The sequence below is a fragment of the Sceloporus occidentalis genome, unplaced genomic scaffold (genome assembly GCF_023333645.1).
Source record: "Sceloporus occidentalis isolate IW3139 unplaced genomic scaffold, rSceOcc1.0.p SCAF_5, whole genome shotgun sequence".
In the NCBI taxonomy this organism is placed as follows: Eukaryota; Metazoa; Chordata; class Lepidosauria; order Squamata; family Phrynosomatidae; genus Sceloporus; species Sceloporus occidentalis.
The window spans coordinates 144,321,056-144,336,657 of NW_028316985.1; the positions used below are offsets into that span (position 1 = coordinate 144,321,056).

Here is a 15,602-nt window from a genome sequence, read left to right on the forward strand (position 1 = left end):
GTTTATATAGCAAATCAGACCACTTCAGACCACCCAGCACAGGGTGCAGTGGCACAGTGAAGTGTATAAATCTTCTTAGCCAGCAGCTATATCCCCAGAATTGGCCTGAGGATCTGTCTGCATGTTTCCAAGTGGCTGCCGCAGGAGTAATTGTGTGTGATATCTAGTCAGGAAAATCAGAAGTTCATATAGAGGAACTTGACTTGAATGTACATGTAGGTTTCAGTATTTTGACATGACTTTAAAAGTAATTCCTTAAAACACTTGAAAGATTGTAAAAAATCAGTTTTATTTATATGTGTTTACATACCTACATTCATGTAGTCATATATACTTAGGCCAGCCCTGTTTTCTAAGTAAAAGTCAGCTTAAGTGGCTTACAATAATTTAAAATAAGCAAAATTTTAGAAACTTAATTCCAGATCAATGAAAAACAGCAGAAGCAATAAAAACTGATATCTTAAATTTTAAAGTTCTAATTTAATCTGCCTTCAGTATACATTTAAAATCTGATCTTAGAAAGGTTATTTTTACGGCTATAACTCCCATTTGAAGACTCCTAAAAAGTAACCTTTCTAAAAAAACTTTTCTAATAAGTGGGCAGTACCATCTTTCCATCATGATTGTGAAATTGTTTCTCTCAGCGTCATAAGGCTACCATGGGATGCACAGCAAGAAGTCTCACTAACAGACTGAACAGGTTCTTGAGGTTGTTCCTTTAATACTTTAGTTCTCAAGCAATCTCTGGCTTATAAAGGCCAGTTTTTCCATGGCTGTCAACACTAGCATGACTGCAAGCCGATTGCAAAATGTCCCTCAGTAGCACTTGTGTTTGCATAGCCGATTAGTGCTTTTGCCCAGTCAGGCAAAAGGAATCCCTGGGCCCATTTTGGCATGCTTGTGTTGAGAATGCCAGACATTTCTGCACGAGAACCCAACCTGACATGGGATTCTATCCAAAGCTTGGGAGCTGTTCATGAAGTGTGCAGCAAGCTCTCCGTTTGTCCACATAGCAGCCTGACTAAACATCTTGGCAAAGCTGCAGCCCATCTTATTGCCCAAAGGAAATAGCTAGGTGATGTGCAGCATCTGGAACCTGTAGTTTTTAATTAACTTTATGATTATTTAGCATCATTATAGCGTGTTTGGGAGTTTGCCTTGTGCCTGCCCTTAATCAGCTTGGCATGGCTGTCAGTTCACAAGCAGTTCAGCAGACAAAAGAGTATCCCAGTGCAATTTGAACAGCACAGAGAAGACAAAGTTTGCAAAATCAGAAGCTGGCCAGGTTTAGAAGAGGGAAGCAATGTTCATCTTTGCCACAATGAGGTTCAATAGGCACATACTTCTTAATTTTTTTCTAACTTTCTCTTGCCTCCAGTTGTCATGTGTGTGGATTTGAAACTGAGATGAATGTCCAGTTTGTCAGTCATATGTCGCTTCATGTGGATAAAGAACAGTGGATGTTTTCTATTTGCTGCACAGCCTGTGATTTTGTGACCATGGAAGAGTCAGAGATGAAGGTTCATGTCACCACCAAGCATGCAGGTGATCACCTCTGTCTAAGCCTGGGTTTGTCTCCTCTTATGATTTCTGTCATCTCTGCTGAGGCACAGATTTGGAAAGTTGCATTTTGGACTACAATTGCCAGATTGTCCCAGCCACTCACCCAAAAAACAAATAATTCCAAACTCTGCAACAAAATGGTGCCATAGCAATTGGACCTTACCATGGCAGCATACTACTGGCACTAAACTTGCAGAGATGGTTGATTAGGGCCAAACTGAATTCCAGCACATGTCATGTTTTAAAAAGGCATCGTTTATCACTCAGTTTCCTTTTTTGTTCAGCGTTAAATGCCAGAAGCGGCTGTGCAGAGAGTTTCCAAGTGTTAATTTTTTCCGTTATGGAAGAAATTGCTAGAATCTGGCATTGACTAACTCTTTACACTTTCTATGTGTGACTGCATTTGCAACTGTGTTGTAGAACATACTGAAGGAATCCTCCCAGATATCTTTTGCAAATAGGGGTTAAGTGACTTTATATCCTTGTGCAAGAATAACTTCAGGAGCTTTGCACATCTTCACAAATAGCAATAGTGATGAATTGCAGGCTCTTCTTTACCACACCAAGCCATGCTAGATTCTTTCCCAACTGTTTTGATCACACAGAAGTGATATACTGCATATTAACATCGGATGGGAACTGAAGAAAGGCAAGGAAACAATGAGAAGCTTTACCCAGGGCCCATTCACGCTCAGAAATAACCTGGTGTGGAAACCGGGTTATTTCCATGATTTGCCACTATCGAATCTCTCTGTGGCATGTATTTTCCACTATTGTGGCATTTCCCCCTTATTCTGTTCACACTGGCAATGGAATAAAATGCCACGATCCTGGCAGGAGGGGGGGAAAGGGGAGGAAGATTGGAGGCGGCGGGGCAGAGGAAGAGGAGGAAGGGCAGAAAGATCAGAGGCAGCGGAATGCACCGGATGGGATCGACTTTTGAGTTCCCATTGGCAGCCCCTGCAAAAACCGCAAAAAAAAAAAAAAAAACCGGGTTAAGGGGGATTTGCACTGTGCCCAATCCAGATCAGAAAACCCCAGTGCAAGTGTGAACTGACTCAAGTGAGAACTACACCAATTTAAACCAGTTTGGAGCCCAGGTTAACATTCAGTGTGAACGGGCCCCCAGTTAGTGTCCTCTGCCCTGGTACAAAACAGTGGAAGAATAAGGAGGAGCCTGTGTTGGGCTTTCTTCTGTAAGGGATGAAATGATGTAAAAATATGCAGTGTGATTAGAATAGTATAGAAGATAACAACTTGGCAGGTATCAGTCGGCCTTTTTCTGACTACAGAAACAGGCATTGCTTTTAAGGCATGCAGACGCTAAAAAAAATTACACCAGGTAAAACAGAACTGTATGGTTGGTGCCAGTCATTGGCCATCTTGTGCAAGCCTTCTTCTCAAATACAAAATTCTAGATATATGTGTCACACAGATTAGCCTAAGCAGCCTACATTCTGTGCTCCCTTGGCAGGTGCACAGAGACAGATTGCATGCATCTGAGGAAGTATACCAAGTCTATGAAAGCTTATGCTGAAACATCTTTCTTTCAGTTAGTCTCAAAGGTGCTACAAGAGCCCATTGTATACTGATATTTCAGACTAATACAGCTATGTCTGTAAATGCTGGAAAACTTGTTCAGCCTCAAGGTGTAAAGACAAAGGTTTTATTGCAGAGACAGGCTCTTGAAACCTGCACCTTGGATGCAGGGATCATATGAAAAACACTGAGCCCCTGTTTCAGTTATAACCAAGGACATATGCCTGTACACGATCAGAACTTGGGAAAGTAACTTTTTGGAGCAAAATTCCCAAAATCCCTGGCTGTACAAACAAGTTTCTCTAGTCCAGGCAACTTTATCAAGCTATATACATAACTGTTGCCATATCTGGAGAATGAGGTACATCTCTGTGTGACAAAAAAAAAATCATCTAGGTAGATCATATGAGCTAGATAAGCACTGCATAATATGGGTGGAGATAAGCATGCAACATCATAAAAAAGATTTCTAAAAATGGATTTTACTGTGTGGGCTGGGCATGAATTTATTGTGACAGTGCTGCTATTAATAAGCAAGTTAATGATTTTGTTTTGTTTGGTTTGGTTGGTTTTCTCTGTAGGTGACGAGAGGAAGACACCCAGTGATTCAAACAGTCCTTCTTCTTCTTCCCTGTCAGCACTTAGTGATTATGCCAACAGTAAAGAAGATGCAGAGACCAGCCCCAAACCCAAGGGTCCAAACAACCTGCTAGTTATTTCTGTAGTGCCTGGTACGCAGACCATATTAAATGCGGAGGAAAAATCAGAGAAAGGTAAAATGTTGGCGAAATGGATACCAAGTCACCCCATTCACTTAACTCAAGGCTTTGGTGTGGGACTTCGGTAATAGTGTCTGTGGTTTCCTCTTACAGGTTTTGAATGTGTTTTCTGTAACTTTGTCTGCAAAACAAAAAATATGTTTGAACGCCATTTGCAAATCCACCTGATCACACGGATGTTTGAATGTGATGTGTGCCACAAATTTATGAAGACTCCTGAGCAATTACTGGAGCACAAGAAATGCCACACTGTCCCCACCGGTGGGCTCAAGTAAGGAAAGCAAGTACACAAACTTTTACTGTGTTAAGCATTTCAGTGGAGATAAAAATGTGGTAGTGGGGAGGTTGTATGGGAACCCTCTCTGTCTGGGAAGTCAAAACCAGGTGGATTGATTCTAGTGATCATCTTTAACTCTCGCAGATCAACAAACCTCTTCTTGCAAGTGACCTGAATCCTGTACTGAACAGGAACCAGAGGGAAGGGTCACTGCAAGTAGCAGTTGGATGCATAAAGTTATGCTTGCAGAAATTTCTATGTATTTTAGGGAGGGACAGTCAGGCCTGAATGGGACTTACTTGCAGGCTTACAAAATTCTTAGTTTGCTTTTCCATGACCTAGAAACAAAATGTAGTCCAAAATATCCTGATTACCAAAAAAAAACCCAAACAAACCTGAAAATGGAAAAAAAAATCTCTATCTGTCCCTGAAAACAGTTGATATGAACATGCTAATATGCTCTTTCCTTTTGGAGGAGGGGGCCATCAGAAGAATAGGGGAAGTAAACTGGGAGATCCCACTGCTACTTCCTGCTTTCTGGTGCCTCATAGAACCTACATCTCAGCTAGTGAACCTACTTTTCAGCTGTAGAGTAGAGAATCCAGTGAAAGAAAGGGAGGTCTTCAACTTCCAGCAGCCTTTTAGGCTGAGTCCTCATTGCAGAAATAATTCAGATTGAACACCACTTTAACTGTCATGGCTCAATACTGTGTTCTGGAAAGTGTAGTTTGGTGAGGTTCCAAAGCTCTCTGATAGAGAAGGCTAAATGTCTCACAAATCTCCAGAATTCCATAGCATTGAGCCATGGCAGTTAAAGTGGTGTCAATTGGATTATTCCTGCAGTGCAGATGCAGCTTTATTGTAGAAGCAAAATTTAGCAAATTTACAGTTGAGATGCTGCTTAGGGTTTGAGGATTTATGGTCCAAAAAGTAACTTTTCTAAGCACCCCCCATGGAAGCAGAGCCTTATTCCTTTGAATGTGTTTTTAAAAAACCCAACGGAATCTCAAATATAACTTCTGTATGACTATGGTCGATTCATTCCTGCACTATAAATTAACAATGCCTTACATAAGCAGTTGAAATAGTTCAAATAATGAAACCCACCTTTGTGGGTGAAATATCGAGAACTGCTTCATATTTTAAGATTTTTTTTTATTTCTGAAAACATTTGAGATTCTTACAACTTTGGATTGCTCACAGCTCTGAAAAAATGTGTGTGTATCTTACTCTGATACAAAAAATATGTGTGCATCTTACAGTACTCTGAATCACAGCTCTGAAAAAAAAAATATGTGTATTGTAATACACACATACTTAACAGAAGTACCTAACAGCAAATCCTCACCCTATCCAAAAAGAATCTTGTACAGTTCATTGATAAGTATGCAAGTGAATCAACTTTGATTGTGGGTTTCTGCATGGCAGGGGGTTAGACTGGATGGCCCTTGTGGTCTCTTCTAATTCTATGCTTCTATGATTCAGATGCAGTCATTCTTAACAGTGCTTTGGTCCAAGACATGGAGAACAAAATGCTGCTTATAATTAGCAGGGTTAGAAACCTGGAGCATGCATGTGTATCACTTGCATGTAAACATACCTGTCTGTCAAGTGCAATGGAGAATGGAAGAAGACAGGGGGCTGGATTAATACCAGGGTGCCTCATTAAACTATAATAGACAAAACTGACCAGAATGATCCATCTCAAAGGTATCTGTATGCATTTGTCGCTGTAGTGATAAGACCACTTGCCATTTCATGTCTTTACAAGCCCATAAGTGGCCATGGTCAGGATGAGGCAACCTGCTTTGGTTGATAAAGGGAAGAAAATACTGGGGCCTGAATGGTGAATGGTGTAGCCCTTTTCATGGGCTGCATTGAACCCTACAGCTAAGTCAGCAGTTCAGGAAGTACAGAGGATCACTCAAATACTCCTCTGCAGCCCTGTACCTGCTTCATGTAGCCGCTGCTTTTGCTGTGTCAACAAAAACAAATAATTTTAAATTGAATTTTAAGTAATATTTGACACTGCAGAAGAGTGACCGGTGACTCTTCTTGGGGGCTGTTATGAGCAGTAACCCCATGACTTGCTTTGAGGGTGGCTGTGATAGCAGCAAGATAAGCAAGTGCTGTTTAAAACTTGACTTTGAAAGGAAAGTCTTTTAATTTAAGCTCAGAGTTTCGAAAAGTTACATTTGGGGTCTACAGGCCTTGGAATTCCCCAGCCAGTGTCACCTTTGGACATGCAAGCTGAGAGGATTGTGGGTGTTATTGCCTCAGATTGCCACATTTGCAGCAAAATGGCAATAGTGCATCTGGGGCCCCGCACCAGCGGTGCCTCACAAAGGAAGGACCCCTTTCCTCTTCATGTATGAAGCAACATTATCCCAGAAGTCAGGGGATTGTCTATGCATCTGTTACAGCAACAAACAGTAGCAAATTAAAAGGCAAAGAGAGTTAGTAGAGGTAGAGGAGGTGGTTACAGATATTTTTTAAAGGGGAAACTGGATGGAGAAAAAAAAGAAAACCCAACAGCAACAGTGTCTTGCACCAGCCCTGAACCAGTCTTTTTAAAGTTCTGACCTTAACAAGTGCCTTGACATGTGGGCTCTACTGCAGGCAGCAAAAATTTTAGAGGTTTCATACTAAACCGAGACTTGAATCCTCTTTATTGATACCAACTGGAGTAGACCCACTGAATTCATGGCATTTGCTTATTTGTTGACTTATCATTCAAAATTTGATTTTAGGGGGCCTCTTCTAGTTGGGATTAATTAATAGGATTCAAGCCCAAGTGTGCTATATTCTTCTTCATCGTGGTCTCTGTGAATCACACAAATGGGTTTCCTGCACCTGCACAGAGACATTTGAAACCTTCTAGAATCGTTAGTGAAGACTTTTTGGTGGTAGCTACATCCACCATATATACCCTAGCATTCTCGTTCTTTTCTCTCAGTTCCTTTTTGTCTGTCGCACTAGCAGCATTAAAGGAAGTGATTCTTAGAATCGCTCTTCAATTCAAATTATAGTGGCTTTTGATCTCGATTTTGGCTTTGGATTTTGGCTTTCTTTTGGATTTTGGCATTGGCATAGAGTTTTTTTCTGGCTTTTGACTCGGTTTGACCTTGGCTATTCTCTGCTTTGTGATTTGCACATGTTTGATCTTCATGGATTTGATCTCGGATAGGTAATATGGCCTCTCAGTCTATGTACTTTAAGAGATGTGAAAAATGTGGCGCAAAAATCCCATGGCAAGGTAAACACACTCCTGGGTGAGGGGCATAACATGCAAACCGGCACCCACTGCAGGGCTTTTACCCCTTAGGTCAGAAAAAATCAGCTCTCCCACCTGCAGTCGTTATTGTATGAGAGGGCCTTGAAGCCTCATGTGCCCCTGCCTGCTACTGTCTCAGTCCCTCCACCATCTCCACCTCATAGAAAGCTTTCAACAACAGAGTCTGCCCATCAGACTAATGTTGCTTGCCCGAGCTCCTCCATCATTGGCAAAGCATCGATCCAAATGCAATCATCGACACTCAACAGAAGCTGCTAAACTCAAGAATCCCCTGGAAATCCTCATCGGCTGTAACCGAGGCTACTTCCAAGCCTTCTAAAAAGGCCAGTGAGAAAGGAGAGAAGGCAGACAAGAAAAAGAAACATAAACATTCTTTGTCCCATTCCTCTGCTAAGAGGGTGACCAGGTCAGATGAGCAGCCTTGTGATAAACCTGCATCTTCTGTACCTTCACTTCAACTTGTTGAGGCTCAGGTTGCTTTGATCTCTAAAGGCGAATTGGTGGACTCTCTTGCACGACGGTCTCCTCAAAGGCCCCTCTCGCCTCACTTGTCCACCAGGCCTCTCTCCACAAGCTCAAGTCCATGATTACCTCTCAGCTTCTCCAGTATACCATTCTGAGGCTGATTTTTTGCCTCTGCACCGATAGTTGACATGGATCCAACCTTAGATCCCATGTCGGTACCAACATTGAATGTACCCGGAGCCCAGACCAAGTCCATCATGACATAGGGGCTAAACAGGCTGCCCCTTTCAGGCACCAGATCAAGACCGCAGCTACTACATGCCACAGCCCTGATCTGGCCTTTCCACAGCGCAAAAAAGAGCTGCAAAAAGTGTCTCCTTTCTGCGCTGTGGAAAGGGTGCCATAGCCGCTGGCGCCACAGCTTTTCTGCGCTCCTTTGGCACTGTGTCATCTGGACACAGTACCAGAGAAGCGCCGTGATGCTGCCTGCCTGTGATAGGGCACACGGCATCACACCAGCATGGGGGCAGAGTCAGGGCATGTGTTGTGCAGACACCACACCCCCACTCCACCCTAATGCCGGCCTTTATGGCTGACCTATCGAGGCCCATGAAGTTTGTGAGTTCAGCCTTTAATATATGTTTGTTGACCCAGGATACCACCTCCAGCACTATGTCTATGAGGTTTCTAAGGGTCCTTGAGGCTCTCCTACAGGTTCGGTGGTTCTTCAGTCAGCCCCATCCTTGAGGCCTCCACCATCAGCTTCAGCACAAAGTGAATGACAAGCACCACCCATCCCACCACATCAGTCTTTAGCTGACATACCTCTGCTGGTGCTCCCACACTCTGCACATGCTGTTTTGCCTTATTCAGAATCATCGTCGACCCGAATCTCTGTTCAATCCCCTTCTGATGCTATTATGGTACATGAGTCTGCCTCTCCGACTTATGATGTCCGTTCCTTCTCAGAACGAGTTTTTGAATGATGAACGCATTGGACTTGGAAGTGGTACACCCCAACTCTGAACTTCCATTTATGAACTGATTCAATGCAAGGTTCCTACCCCTGCATCAGACTTCTTCCATCCATGGCTCATATTGCCAAATGCTCTAGAATTGCCACAGCTACCATCCCTTCGACCTCCAAGAAGATTGATAACCTCTATAGGTTAACTCCGTTGGACTCTTCTTGGCTTGTTGAGCATCCAAGGCCAAACTAAGCTATTGTCGAGACTTCCCAAACCCGCCCATCCTCCCCTCAGTTCACGTCATGCTCTTGCACATGTTCCCTCATTATGCTGCTTGCAGCGTCCAATTGGAACTGAGGGGGAACTCTAGGAATATATATAGGGTGGGCAGAGCTACCACAAAAAGTCTTCCCTAGTGATTCTAGAAGGTTCTGAATGTCTCTGCACAGGCGCAGGAAACCCATTTGTGTGGAACACAGATGACCACTCGAAGAACTACAGTTACAGGTAAGCATCCTGTCCTTATTCTCTTTGGTACTTGTATTAGCTAAACTGGTTAAAATGTTTTCTTGGTAGTCCTGGACTAGGGTCTGATCTGCACTGCAGAAATAATGCAATTTCAAATCACTGTAGCTGACACGGTTTTAGAATTTGGGGATTGGTAGTTTGTTATGGCCTCAGAGTTTTCTGACAGAGAAGGCTAAATTGTTTTTAAAAGCTGCAAATCCCAGAATTCATTAGCTTTGAACCATGGCAGTTAAAGCTATGTGAAACTGCATTATCTCTGCAGTACAGATTAGACCTAGGAGAGACTGAAATTAATTTATGGGATTGTATCTGTTTGGAGGTATGAGCATCTAGGCCCATGTGTCAATGTCTCTTTGGCTCTTGATAGGTGCCCATTCTGCATTTATTCAACAAATCGTCCAGCAGCAATGGAATGCCATTTGAAGACCCACTACAAAATGGAGTACAAGTGCCGGATCTGCCAGGCAGTGAAAGCCAACCAGCTGGAGCTGGAAATGCACATTCGGGAGCATCGCCTTGGCAACCATTACAAATGTGACCAGTGCGGCTACCTTTCCAAGACGGCCAACAAGCTGATTGAGCATGTGCGTGTACACACTGGGGAGCGCCCTTTTCACTGTGACCAGTGCAGCTACAGCTGCAAGCGCAAAGACAATCTCAACCTGCACAAGAAGCTCAAGCATGCGCCGCGACAGACTTTCAGCTGCGAAGAGTGCCTCTTCAAGACCACCCACCCTTTTGTCTTCAGCCGCCATGTGAAGAAGCACCAAAATGGGGACTGCTCCGAAGAGGAGAAAAAGGGCCAGGGGCCAAGCTCTAAGGAAACCAGTCCTCTCCTTGCGGCTAACAGTCCCCGGAGCCTCTTGTCGCCTCTTTCCATGATGTCTGCCTCCCAGGCTCTCCAAACAGTAGCCATGTCAGCTGCTCAGAGTGGTGGGGCAGAGCCAAACCTGGCACTTAAGGCCTTGGCCATCAATGGCACTTCCCTCTGCTTTGACAAGTATCGAAACTCTGAGTTTGCCCACCTCATTCCCTTAACCATGTTTTTTCCTAAGAACCACTTTGAGATCACATTCCATTCACCCCGGCCACAGACCGTTCGCCTGGGTGACACATCACCGAAGCACTCCTTCCTTGCCTACCTTGGACTAACTGAAAGGGCAGAAACTGTCTGATGGCAGCTACATTCTGTACCAAAAATACTCCAACTCTGTTCCTCCAAACACACTCAACAGAAACCCAGCAGGTATATACATTGCTGCAAACTCTACCACCCCTACCCTCAAAGGTATGGCTGGCTGAACATTTGTACTATAGATCATTAGTAGTGAGATATAAGAAAACAAAATGGCTCTGTGTGTCTCCTTAATGCATTGACATGAAGGCTGCTTTATTAAAAACTTAAGAGAGGTGACCTCCTGCATTCTTCTACTTTCAGAGGCATGTTCCCAGCACTCTTAACTTAAAAACTTTTTTGTCTTGTTTAAAGTTGAACAAGAGTGTCCTTAATGGCAATCAGCACTTGCTAAAATTACATATTGATGATGCATTTTACTTTAGGTTTGTGAGCGTGTCTGAAAGAGAGTCAGTGTGCCATGACATTACTTTTGCACATTGTTTTGTACTGGCTTATTTAATATGAACACATGAAGCTGCCTTATATCACATCAGATCATTAGTCCATCTCACCTAGTATTGTCTACTCCAACTGGCACTTCTCTAGGGTTCTCAAGCAGACGTCTTTTCCAGCATCTGCCACCTGAGAGGCTTTTATCTGGAGATGCTGGGGATTGAATCTGGGACCTTGATACATGCAAAGCATGTGCTCTACCTCCCATTGAGCGACATCCCTGCCCCTTGCAATTATTACTGCAGTCCTCCATGTTCACCACTTTGCCTGCTTCTCTTTCTTTTGCAGTTACCAGAATGTGGGAACAGCCATGCTTGTTCAGGAAGCATTGACATGCTTTGAATTTGCTATGGAATAAGTTCCTGGTTAAGAATTCTCCTACCTGAGAATTCAAAGATTAGGGCAGAACTAGACGAGAAGAAATTGGTACTTTCAGCCCCTCAAAGGGAGGGCTGTTTCCCTTGTTACCATTTTTCTACATGGAAATAATCTCTGCATGGACAAATGGCTATACCCTGTAGTGTTTCACCTATATTATCATTTTTTCCTCTATAATGCACAAATTGGTTAGCCTCTGCTTATACACACACACACACACACACTCTGCTTGGAGGTTGTATTCATGCAAACAAACAAAACCATGCACTTCTGCCTCTTTTGGAAATGTTATAGTGAAGATGCATGTTCCAATACAGAGATTATATCTATAGAGGAAAAATGTATGAAGCAGCCTGGAACATATACTAGTGACATACAGGAGAGGGTAACTAGCCCTCTAAACAGCAGGTGCATTTTGTGCATGCACAAGGTCTTCTGTGATGCTCATGTAAACTATGCGCCACTTTTTACAATACATTTTTGTACTTGAGTACAGGTGTCCAAAGGTAAAATACACACCAGGCATTAATTTTAAGTGGAACATATGCATTGCATTTAAATTACCCCCCCCCCCCGGTAAAATAATTAGAGGGAGAAATTTTATAATTTGTCCATCATGCTTTTGTCTAGTTTGCTAAGAAAATCAGTGATTTGAAGGCACATGCTCAGTTCTAAACTGATGCAAGGCCAAGACTGGTATGGTGGGAAGGCAAATAATAGGAAGCAGCTCTCAGATCAGGCTATCAGACATACACAGGGTCACTCTTGTCTGAGTGCAGTAGGGACCTTGTTTTGCAAAAGCAAGAGTGTACATTCTACAGTGATGAAATCAAGGAAAGGGGGTATTGAAAAGGAAGAGTTTGGTGAATTCTGGGTAGAAATATGCTCAGACTAAATAAAGGCAGGTTTTGCACAGTGCTTGAGTCTTGCACTAGTATGTTTCTCACTAGCAAAAAATAAACAATGGTAGAAAGTATAGAAGAAAATGGGTTTTTTGTTGTTGTTAACTGAAGAAATACCAGATTGTATATTTGAAAGTTAATGGTAAGTTGTTTTACGCAAAAGGAGAAAAAGGTGCTGTTTAACCATACAATTCTCTTTTGTATGCCCAGTTGTTCAATTACAGTATATTGGCAAAATTTGTGTCCTTATAAACATTACCCTTCATGTTATTTGTATTCTTTTATATCATTTTGTTAATGACTATTCAAGTATACTCTTCTTGGAAGCTAACTTTATATTTTCTTAGAGCTCTTATTTTGTGGTCATTAAAATGACATAAATATTGCACTTTATTGCAGTAAGAAGCAAATGTTGCATTCCTAATAGACGATCTAAGTCAATTGTTAACTTTTCCCAAGATTTAGCATTTTTTTCCCTTGCCCATGTACTGACATTTATTGTATGTCATTATCATTATCACAGCCAGCTCACTCCACTAAACACATACAGGAGAAGAAATGCAGATCTGTGTAAGAGTTCAAAGACCAGAAACAGTTTACAATGGAGAATAAAATAAAAGAGCCTAACTGTTTAATAAGGTATACTATATTACCACTGAAGGAACAAGAGTCAACACAGTAGCTTAACAAATTAAGCCATTAGGATAAAATAAGTCGATGTTTTAGTTGTCCCTAACACAGACATTTTGATACACTGTTCATTGAACCTGGTGGTGTTAAAAGAGTTCCTATGAACTACACTTATGACAAAACATTGACTAAGGTAAGGTCGGTATGCAAAGGGATATTGTAGCACTTTTTAGACTAATGGAGAAAGAAAAAGGTTGGTTGCATTAGCTTTTATAGACTTGAATCTACGAAAGCTAATGCTACCAACTTCTTTTTCTCAGTCTCAGAGGTGCTACCAGATCCCTTTGCATACTGATCCAGGCTAACACAGCAATGTCTTGAATTCTACCACTGAGGTAAGGTCAGTACAATGTCATGAATAAGCTATGAGAACATGGCAATGCCTAGCAAGAGTCTCCAGCACTTAGTATGTGGCAGAGTATCACACACAAACCTGGCAGCCAGGCACAAGAAAATTGAAAAGAGGGTGTGATGGTGGGAGGAGTGGTGATGCCTCAGATGGACAACAACTTGAGAGAATGATCAGCTGTGAAAAAGTGGCTGTGCTCATGAGAGATGTCCCAGTAAGCTACAATAGGCCAACTTCATCCAGCATGCTTCTATAGCAATACTGGCAAGCACACAGACACACACCAGTTCAATTTCTCATCTTTCTAAGCTTTTTCTGTAGTTTGGGAGAGGGCATTTTTCTGCAACCTTGAACTATTTACTTAACTACAGATCTGCCATTTGCCAGAATAGGCTCTGTTGCAGGAACTTTAAAAAATGATAACACTGAAGAAGGATTTATATGCTAGGATATAAGGGTAAACTAATTCCTTTATTAGGAAAGGAAAGATAAACTCCCACACAGCAAGGGATGATGGGAGTTGCAGTCCAAAACATCTAAGGACATGGATTCCCACTCCTATTTTATGGCAAGAATAATAGGACTTGGTTTCTACAAGCAACTGCTGCAGTTAACTAAATATATTCAAGGTGTTTCTAGTCATCCTATTTTTTAAAAAAAGAAAATAGTAGTTTGTCAGCAGGTAAGCTACGCATGCATAGGAATGTTAAAAGAAATATTTTCTGTAAACCAAATGGTGCAATATACATAGGAACTGCAAGGAATGAGAGTATTATGATGCTGTAAGCAACTTAATGCCTTGGGTTTAACCATTTTCCTTTTGTATTGATGTCTGTCATAGTAATGCTTAATGTAATTGGGCAGCTTTATTTAGCACTTTGAACACTGAATTATTTCTGGAAAGTTAGTTATACATGAGTTCTGAATGAGAGAAAAATGCATCTGGGGTATTTTTTATTTTTTTAAGGAAAAAATACAGTATTTATCAAAGCCCTTGCATACACAAAAATTGGTTTGCTGTCTGAAGCTAAAGATAGGAATGCTCCCTATAGATATCCTTTGCTTGTTAAGAGACTTGGCATTTTTACCAAAAGGCTCAGTTTGCATCTGCTTTTTTCACTATGCATTTTTTATGATAGGCTGGTTTCTTGTTTTCCATCCAGTAATTTGGTTACATTCTCAGCACTTTCCTTGCTCCCCCTGTCCTTTTTAACTTGCTGTACCATATTCAAATATCACACTGTCAAGGTTTGTGTACATTAATGGAAATTTGTATTGTATAAAGCTTTTTTGCATTATAAGGCTGTACAGGGTCATTTTGACAGTAACTGGTATATTTCTTTGCATTTATGTTGCATTGCCAATTTCTAGTGTATCCAGTTTGGAAGTATATATACTCTAATTAAAAACAAAGTTGGCTATATTCTGGTAGCATTTTTGTCTTATCGTTCCCCATTATTTAATATGCTAGGACTAGGCCATCTATGTAAAATGCTGGAATGGAGCAATTGCTTATAACTAAGGAAACTGAACCCAAAAGGTATATAATGCCATCTTTGCAGTCCTGATAAATTCTTAATTATATTTCCTCATGTTTTGTCCTCTTTTGCTTTTGGTGAAACAATATTCAGTACAGATCATGACTCACTAAGGAAGGCTGTTGGCTGGAACTCTATCACATCAGCTCTACAAATACCCTGCTTCTCTTCTTAACCTCAAAGTCAGTGCATGATTCTAAGTGCTGTTTTCAATTTATAAAGTCCTGTTGCTTTAATTACCTCAGGGACCAGAAGAGATCTGCTTTCTTCACCATTGGTGCCAGCTGCCATAGCTACTGTCTTCAAAATGTTACTACTGATTTGGCTAACATGGAGAGCAAGTTGAGTTTGTGAATTTCCTTTATGACCCCACCACCAGGTTTATCCCATAGTTCATGCACATTTATCTAATATGATGCAAGTATTTTATCTAAGGACAAGGGTTCTGCGATCCTAACCTAGATAAAGATTTCAGGGTAAGTGTCACTTTGAATTGCACTTGAAAACAGGCTGATGAGGTGACCTCCCAGCAGTTGGATGACGGCAGAATTGACAGCCTCATATTATGGCTTCTGTGAAGTTCTGAGATGACATCAACAAGATAGTCTTGGCATGAATTTTGATGCCACCTAGAACACAATCTGAGAGTTTTGAGCACAGTGCTTGAGACCCCACCATCAGCTGCACAAGGGAATATGGGC

General features: G+C 41.7%; 1 protein-coding gene across 3 annotated transcripts in view; it reads left to right on the top strand.

The window, feature by feature from the left end:
- Positions 1-14,745, top strand: part of ZNF827 (zinc finger protein 827) — a 154,035-nt gene extending 139,290 nt beyond the window's left edge. For all 3 annotated transcript variants that reach the window (XM_089525729.1, XM_089525731.1, XM_089525730.1), the window contains 4 exons: positions 1,379-1,545; positions 3,684-3,875; positions 3,975-4,152; positions 9,782-14,745. In XM_089525729.1, the coding sequence (XP_089381855.1) occupies positions 1,379-1,545; positions 3,684-3,875; positions 3,975-4,152; positions 9,782-10,589 (1,345 nt within the window). In that variant the 3' untranslated portion in view covers positions 10,590-14,745. The remainder of the gene's footprint in view (positions 1-1,378; positions 1,546-3,683; positions 3,876-3,974; positions 4,153-9,781) is intronic.
- The last annotated feature ends 857 nt before the right edge of the window (positions 14,746-15,602 follow it).